This window comes from Propithecus coquereli, unplaced genomic scaffold, assembly GCF_000956105.1.
Source record: "Propithecus coquereli isolate 6110/MARCELLA unplaced genomic scaffold, Pcoq_1.0 Scaffold105, whole genome shotgun sequence".
NCBI classification, from domain to species: domain Eukaryota; kingdom Metazoa; phylum Chordata; class Mammalia; order Primates; family Indriidae; genus Propithecus; species Propithecus coquereli.
Window position 1 is genome coordinate 2,081,342 of NW_012134414.1, and position 9,297 is coordinate 2,090,638.

At 36.5% G+C, this 9,297-nt stretch overlaps 1 protein-coding gene across 1 annotated transcript in view; it reads left to right on the forward strand.

Moving 5' to 3' along the window:
• The window catches only part of IFT57 (intraflagellar transport 57), a 57,817-nt gene that overhangs the window by 19,496 nt on the left and 29,024 nt on the right, over window positions 1-9,297 (forward strand). Inside the window, 1 exon segment of the mRNA XM_012645969.1 lies at window positions 8,299-8,421. Within this exon segment, the coding sequence (XP_012501423.1) occupies window positions 8,299-8,421 (123 nt within the window).

Sequence of the window (9,297 nt, forward strand, 5' to 3'; positions counted from 1 at the left end):
AGAAAGACATTTTAGATTTGCTACTTATTTAACAAACATTTATGGAACAGCTGTAAGCCATCAGCCCTAAGGGATGCGATGGAAAGCTGGCTCTATGGGAGGCTGAGGCGGGAGGATTGCTTGAGCTCAGGGGTTCGAGACCAGCCTGAGCAAGAGCGAGACCCCATCTCTATTTATATAAATTAAAAAAAAAAAAAAGAATTCAACAAGGCATAGGTAGGATTTGATTCCTGCTCTGAGCAAGTACACTGTGATGTTGGTGTTCATGTAATGTATGTGTTGAAGATGATTATGACAAAGTGCTCCTATGTATGAGTAGAAAAATAAAAGTAGAGATGTACACAGTTATTCTTAGAAAGAAACTGTCATTTGTGTTATTTGTGTTATTCATTCTTATGTTGATGGTGTAGATAGAGAACTGTGAAGGCCACCTGGGAGTCCTTCTAAAGAAAGTAGTTTGAGTATTGGGAAGGAGCAAAGTAATTTAATTTGCCTCTACCGTTACTCTAAGTCCCTATTGGTCCTGATTTCAATTTTTCATCTCAATTAAATTATATTTAATATGGGAAGGGTTTTTCTCCTACCTGTGCCTTTATAAATTATCTAAGTATTAGATCCTTTGGACAAAGATGATACAACATATCCTTTAGAGCTAAGACTATGTATAGTTCCATTTTCACAAGAGGAATAAATGTAAACACCAGGTGTTTGTGGATGGTCAACCATGGAGTACTAATGAGGCAGAAAACCCTTTCATATTTTAAAAAATCTGGCAAGCTTATGATATTGCCCACTAAAGCCATCTGCCTTAGACAGCTGTGTCTGACTACAGCTTATGATAGCTCAGGCCTCTCTTTCCCCAAGACAGAATTGCTATATGGGTTAGTAACATAGATTTAAGATTTTATGTTTCATGCAGCAGGTGGACTCACAGTGTAGAAGAAATATCATGGTAGTGGAGCTGAGCATGATGAATTCTTCACTAGAACAAGAATGATATGCACTGTTGAGAAAATTGATTGACTAAGTTCGTACGTGACTGTGCAAGCCTAGCAAAGTATGGGTGAGAGCAATCCCTCCCTACCTGTGGTTTTAAAACAATAGATGCTTCTCCAGTCATTCTCTCTCCTCTCACCCTGCTTTATTTTTCTTCATAGATCCTTGTATGGTGTTATATTAATTACTGATTTGTTTATTGTCTGTCTCAACCACTAGAAGGCAAACTCTTCAAGAGCAGGAGATTTTTCACTGCTTTCTTCACCTGTGCCTGGTGTGTAGCAGTTGCTCAATAATCAGTAATATCGAATGAATGCATGCTATTTTATAATTTTATAGGCAAGGTATAGTTTAATCTTCCTAGAGAAAAGAAACTTGATGATTGTGTCCTCTTCTATATACCATGTTGGGATAATGCAGGGAGAAATCTAACTGTATTCCTTCCTTTCATTAAATAAAGTGAAGGCTAGACCCTGAAAAACATGCTCTTAAATATCATGATAATTACAGGAGTTGGGTATACACAAGCATTTTCCTAAGACTTGTGGTAAAATGAAGCAAGAGCGAATACAAGTGAAAAAGACATGTCACGGTTTATGTTCTCTGGAAGCAGACACTGAGACAGTTTGGAGTACAAGATGTTTATTAGAAATAGACATGTTTAAAAGGAAGAGGGGAGGAGGGACGGAGCAGAGGGAGAAGTCTTGCTGCAATGCAGGCCTGACAAAGAGTTGGCCAACCTGGTGAGGAGCTCTGGAGCAAGTGGTTGGTTCAGTCCCTGGAGGAAGGCTATCCTGGAAAGGACGTACTCCCAGGTGAGGTGGTTCTCTGTAGGTGAGACAGATCCAGAGAGCTAACAGCAGGAGACCATCTGCTGGCCACATTTCCTGCAGTTGGGCAGCAAATTCTCCCTTGAAACAGGACTCAGTGACTCATCTTCCTGACTACCAAAACATAGTTGAAGCCTGTAACTGCTAATCTGAAGAATTTATAAAGAAATACTGTCTTCCCATTGGCTAAATTTTAAATGTCGCCTAAGCAGATCATAACACAACAACAGACTCATGAACACTGAAAAAGACATGTACTAAGAGAAGGGTTCCTCCTATTGATAATGTTTACAGTGATGAAATTGGTTAGTTTTGGAAGCAGGTGCTTTTCAGAATATTTATTTGAGATTTAAAAAATATTTTAAAGCCATCCTTACTGTGTGATTTCCCGCTCCACTTCCCTGACACCAATTGTGATTTTGCCAGACATAATACTTTTCAGGAAACCAACTATAATTAGTGAGGGATTGCTTTATCTTTCAAAATTTCATTTGTAAGTTAATTATTTTAATTTTGAGAAAGCTTTTCTTAGAAAGAAAGCATTATGGATGAATATCAGGCTTCAAGGCTAGTCCACGGAGTTCCAGATTCTCTAAATCCCTCTGATTCCTGAGCATTCTTGGAATCTTAAACGTAGCCAGAGCTACCCTGAGAGTAGCTGTGGAAGAGGACACTGGTGTTGAATTAAGGCTCTGACAGTTGGGCTGGGCCTTTGATGATTAGGAGCATTGTAAAATGTTCAGAGCTGGCGGGGTGGGAGCAGGGAAAGAAGGCTCTGCTGTCAAGGTGTGCTGGTCATTTCTAAGTTGAGTATGTCCATTGGGGACGTGCTGCATGTACATGGTGGCTACTCTATGATTATGAGTGGTTTCTGTAGCTCCTTTCTCCATTGTGAAACTCAACAAAATCATGGCAACAATGTTCTGGCAGCAAAATGCAAATGTGTCATTCTGCTCCCCCATTGAAAAAAAGATGAGAGGGTGCTATGCAGTCTCTGAATTCTATTTTTAAATGCCCATCACTTCATTTCAAAACATTTTTTTCAAACATGCCATAGATACTATTCTTCTTTGAGATGCTAAATGTGAGGTTTTAGAAACCAAATCCTGAGTTATACAGCATAAAACCAAGTATCTCAAAAGGTTTAAACACAATTGGTTTTTAATTACTTAGCAAAAAAATTCATTGTACCAAGAATGGGGATTTTTTTAGCTTAAAAAGCAAAAGCTGAAAGCAAGTAAAAATACGGGCTTAGAATAAAAATGTCATTTCAGTTTTAGTTTAGGGTTTCATCTAGGCAATACATCTGTAGTATTGTAATCAAAGAGGGGAAGAAGAGGGATCGACTTTGGTTAATATCTTAAATACTTTAAATTTTCTTCATTTGACATATGGTTTACACTTTTCTTCTAGGAAAAACCTCCTTTCTGAGAAACACAGGGGGAAGAAACTGTTCTACAAATAGTTTGCCCCATAGATTACCATTGATTTTCATTCCTGCTTGAGGAAAATGTTTTTCTTCACCTTTCCTAAAACCATTTTTGTGTTGGGCCACTTATCTGTGTATGAGAGAAGCCTATGGTTGGTATTTCACAGGAGAAATGATTAAAATGCCACATGTTTGAGAGTGATGGAATAATTATGACTGAGTAAATGGTTTTATTTCTCTGGTAACTAACCCTCACCACCCCCATCAATTTTACATCTGGAGGTGATTAGGAAATGTGGGCTAGAGAAAAACGCTCTGCTTCTCACTGCTCAACAGAAGCTCAAACAGCAGTTCTTGCTGGGTGTAAAAGACAGAATTTTGCTTGATCTTTAGTGTAGCTTTTGGATCCACACTTGAAATATGAGAGATCCTTATTTTCATCCTGGTTTCATTGTGTGCCTAGCAAGAAGGAGGAAGCAAGAACCGTTCAAAGTCCTTTCCAGATCTAGGTTCATACCTTCAAGGTAGATTCTATGGCAGAAATAGCAGCCTTAGCTAAAATCCTGACTGTGTGGCACTAGCCACATGGCCATAGCATGTTAATTAACCTCTGTGACTCTGCTTTCTTATCTGCAAACTGGGACACAAATAATTCTTCCCAGTCTTGTTTTGAAATTATTGTAACCTAACTTGTGGGCAGCACCCGATGTGGTGGTGGCATGGAGCCTGCACTTGATATATTTCTTATTTTGTGTAAGTTTTCACCTTTCCTAGAGACTGGAATTGCCAACATTCTTTTGTGCCATAGGAGAATAGGAAAAGCCCCAATCCCTCAATACAAATAAGTCCCTGGGTTGTCATGAGTATTTTTGAGTGAGAAGCTTACATAGGATATAAGTTATCAAGAACCTTGCATTTCGATGTAAATTAGGAAGGCCTGGTGATGTCATGGATTTATTTTCATAATCTGTCACATGGATTATTATTGAAGGCCCACTAGACTAAATTTGCTGTCACACAGTTTATTTGGGATTCTAGACCCATCCTCTTAACATTGACTCCATACTGTTGTGACTCTTAAAGACAACTTATTAATAGTTCCCCATTCCTTGAGTTTTGGGACTATTTAATCTTGACAGTTAATTGGACTTTTATCTCAGTAGGTATATGAATTGAGCTCTTCAAATGAATTTGGGCACTGATACATACGTGAGGTTGCCATCTCAACCATATATATAAAATATATACATTTATAGACCATAGTCTTTCTTGAGATGCTTAACCATTCTATTAATACTATCTGGGAGAAGGAGAGATTACCTCTTGGAACAGGATTCTGAATAGGCTATTAACATTTTGCGTTTGCTTCTTGAACTGACATGGATGTTGTACCAGACAATTTGAGCCCAAGGTTACTTTACAGGTTGGTTTAGACTGTTATCTTCAGTTCTTCCTTTGGCAGTCTTGGGATACGTTTTCATCTCATCAGTTTCTCCTTTTACCAAAGACCAATTATTACTCTCATTAACTGGCCTCAAACTCTTCCTAATAGACTGTAAACTCTTTGCAGGCAGGGATTAAATCCTTTTATATTTCCACACTGAGCATGGTGCCTGGATTCTTACCTTGAATGTTGTACGAGCTTAACAAATGGTTTACTGGTTGAATTAATGAATTATAAATAAGACTTCTAGAAAACTTGTGTCTTATTGAGTTTCTAATTGTTTCTTCAGCAGCAGTGACTGGAAAATGCAATTTCCCAAGAGCTATGCTTTATCTTAGTTCTAATGTTTCGGAGAGGGACTTCATCATAATGATGTAAAATTTGAAGCAGAAACAGCAGTTTATTTCTCTTTACAAATAGCCCCACATAAAATACCATTTGTTTAATGGAGAAACAAAAGGTTTTCTCAAAGCAAACTCAGGCACAGTATAGAGTTTTAAAATGATTTATACTTCACATATAGAGCTTGCTCAGCTAATGTATCCAGTTATTAGGGCATTAAGAAATTTTGAGTGAGGAATGAGGTTATGAAATTGATGTGCAAACATGGAAGTAGAAAGAAACTGTAGTTGAATAAGTTAATGCTGGTCTGCCAAACCTAAAGTTCCCTTTTTACCCTTTCTTCATTTAGTAACTAGGCCATTTCCCCCAGTATATTAATTATGGCCTAGGAGTGAGTAAAAATTTTTGAGCTCCTACATTAAATCATTTTAGGACATTGTGAGTAGGAGTTAGCAAATCATTGCCTAAAGGAACCAAATAATAAGCTAGTAACAGTAAACGTAACTTACCGAAGGGCTCAGTATAAAGACAAATAGCTCATGCAATGGGATCTCTAAATGCAGTGTTTGATCTTCATATACCTGCTAACTCAGATTCTGAGTCTAATTCAGACAGGGCCACTGCAAAACCATTTGTCTCTGGGAAAATTAGAGAAACATGCCCTTCCTTGAGTAAAAATTTTAAGTACGTTATTCACAATTTGCACAATCCTACATTGAGACCTGAAGAAAGTGGGAATGTGGATGGGCATCCCTTTCTGGCCTTGTTTGGTGATCCTGGACTTCACCCTCTTGTAAGGAGGGGCAGAGGGAGGGGTGGAAATGAGGGGATGAGGTTGGAGAGCACTGGCTCTGGGATTGAATCAACAGCAGCCAGCTTCAACTTGCCCAAACAGTGGCTCCATAAATCAAATTTATTTTTAAATCAATGACCAGTGTGTCTACAATCTACTAAGAATCATGCAAAACTGCTGCTGAAAGGACATGCCCTCTTGGTTCAGCCTGATTCTGTGGGACTGAGATGTGGGGCCCATAACCCTGGCAGGAGCAAGCCTGTGTGTATAGCCACACACATGCTCCAAATGTCAGGGCTCACATTAGCACAGCAGGGCTTACATCCTACCTGGCCCCACTGGTCTGCCTTGTTTGGTATAGAAAATTAACTAGTCAGAATCAGGCCTCCTAGACCCTAGGACAGGTACCCAGATGTGCCAGTGAAGGCACACACGCCGGGCTCTTCTAAGCACAAGCATGTTATTGATGCCAATGTGAATTTGCATGGCAGAGAACCTTCTCCATTGCTTTAGGTTTCAACACAGAGACTTTTGTCCCTTTTCTTGCCATCGCATATTCTCATATAACTTCATCCGTGTCTACTTTGTGAATGCTGCACCCTCCTCCCCAGCTATGCTATTCTTGCACTACACTGGATTCAATTCGTATAGAAGTATATATAGCATTCTATTAGGTACTCAAAATAATACAATGTTTCTATATTTAAATGAGAGCTTTCATGTCTAAAATAGAATCTTGAGCTTTTTTCACTTAGATTTTCCACATTTTATTTAATGCTTATACTTTTTTATACTTCTGTTTTTTTAAATGCAATGTTTAACTAAATAAAATCCAAACCACATTTTATAAAGCATAAAAACTTATATTAGTTATCCATACTCAAATAGTGAGGTTAGAAATACATAGTCCACTGAATTTCTGGACAAAAAGCAATACATGCTTTTTTAAGGCTCTTACTACTATGAGCTAGGAGGTGGGAGAGGCTTTGTCATGTTAGCACTGCCCTAGAGTCTCAGTTGGGAGCGAGTTCAAAGCCCCTAAAGCCCTCAAGCTCCCACAAAAAATACAAACCCCAACATAAGGTTAGTCTACTTAGTCTTAGACTAGTTGGAAAGACAAAGCTAATGAGCTTTCATTTAAGAAATACCTTTTAGTGACATAAACTCACATTAACAATGTGAACCTCACCATGAGATTATTTACCCAGTCTTCTATTTTTAAGTTTGTATTATGGAACATTTCAAATATATACAAAATTAGAAAAAGATAACCCTTACACAACATTACCCACTTTTAACAATTATTAATATTTTGTCAATGATGTTTTAGCTGAAGCCACCCCCTTTTGTTCTTTGCCTCATGGTGTTTTAAAGTAAATTTTAGATCCTATCAATTTGCTTGTAAATATTTCAGCATTGCTTTCTAACTTACAAGGCCTTTTTAAACATAACCACCATGCTAGATCATACCCACAAAATTAATAATAATTTCTTAATATCACCCAACACTTCCTATATTGAAATTTTCCTGATTGTCTCAAAAATATCTTTTTATAGATTATTCAAATTAGAATCCATATAAGGTTCATGTATTGTATTTAGCTGTTTATGTCTCTTTGGTTTCTTTTTTCCTATCTAAATGCTTATATTTTTTACTTTAGATGTGCTTATAATTTATGAAGGGAGTTTAAAGAGAAAAATTGCTACCAAAATTAATGTTTTAGATTTTATCTTTAAATCATTAATTTGTACGTTCTTTACATTTTCAAATCCAATATACTTAATGATGAAATGTGAAGGGCTGGGAGAAAATAAAAAGGATTTTTTGTGTGTGTGAGATTCAAAAACAGTCATGAATAGATTTGATTATTCAAGGGCAGAAGTCGAATGCAGAACTTTGCCTCCACCCCCATTCAAGTTCAAGTATGTCTATATTAAATCACATTTTTGAGGACATTATGGTTTGACTTAACTAAATTATCACTTTAATTATGAATACAAAATGTATAAATAATGAATCCTTTGCTTCTAGGATTTTATATTCTTTGTCTTTCAGATTTTGTATTTCAGTGTAATAATTTCAAACTAAAACAATGTTTTTTTTTAATCGGAAATGAATGAGTGATCATATTTCTTCTATTGTTACCAATTAACATACATAAATGGCTTATCCACTTGATAGTATTACCATTGAGTTCAGTATGATATCGCAAAAACTTTTTCTTTGTAAAAACAGTTGAATCATATATTTGCTTCTTCTTTAATACTTATTTTGCTATTCTACCAGGTTGGTGCATTATTTTCTTTCAACATTGGTAGGAGAAGAGAAAAAAAATTTCTTCTTCCACTATAATTTTAACACTACCAATCCTTGATTTAAATTGTGCAATGCTGCTAAAATGCCTCAAAATTTTACCATTTCTTTTTATAAACTCTCAATCTTGTGAAATCTTTCCTTTCTTAGGATATGAACGAGTCTGCCAAACAAGAAGATATTTTGGAATCCACAACAGATGCTGCAGAATGGAGTCTAGAAGTAGAACGTGTACTACCACAACTGAAAGTCACGATTAGGACTGACAATAAGGTATTGAAGAGAGAACACATTTTCTTCCAGAATTTTTTTATAAGGCAATTTTAGGGTTAGGGGTACTCCCAATTATGCAAATGATTATGGACAGAAGGATTCAGTTTTTAGCATTTTGTCTTACTAGGACTTTAACAAATCATTGAATAAACAAATAATGTAATATGGCCCAAAAAGCAAAGAAAAGATTTTTAAAAGAGTGGTTTGGAACGTATCATGTTTCCCTGGGATTGAAAAGTATTTTCTGAATACATTTCAATGTATTTTCTTGGAAATCATATTTTGTTTAGGTAAATAGAAATTCCATGACTATACCAACTGATAAGAGTTAGAAGGATGGTTCAGATCTCTGCTGGATGGCAAAACAGAAGGCAGCCTGGAAGTAGTCCTAGATAATCTATTCAATACACATGAGTAAAAGTTAAATATTAAGAAAATAATCAAGAAATCATATATAATAAGATATAGGGATTATACCAGATGAATTGGCCAATGCATCAAGTTTCCACTTCCTTTTTATCCACAATTTTAGAAGTACAGTTGACCCTTGAACCACACAGGTTCGAATTGCACATGTACACTTATACGTGGATTTTTTCAATAAAAGCTACATGGAATGTGCCGGCCTCTCCTGTCTCCCCTTCCATGTCATCCACTTCTGCCTCTGCCACCTGCAGACAGAAAGACAAACCCATCTTTTCCCTTCCTTCTTCTTCTCAGCCTACTCAATGTGAAGATGATGAGGATGAAGACCTTTATGATGATTCACTTCTACTTAAAGAATAGTAAATATATTTTCTCTTCTTTATGATTTTCTTAATAACATTTTCTTTTCTCTAGCTTACTTTATTATAAGAATATAGTATTTAATACATA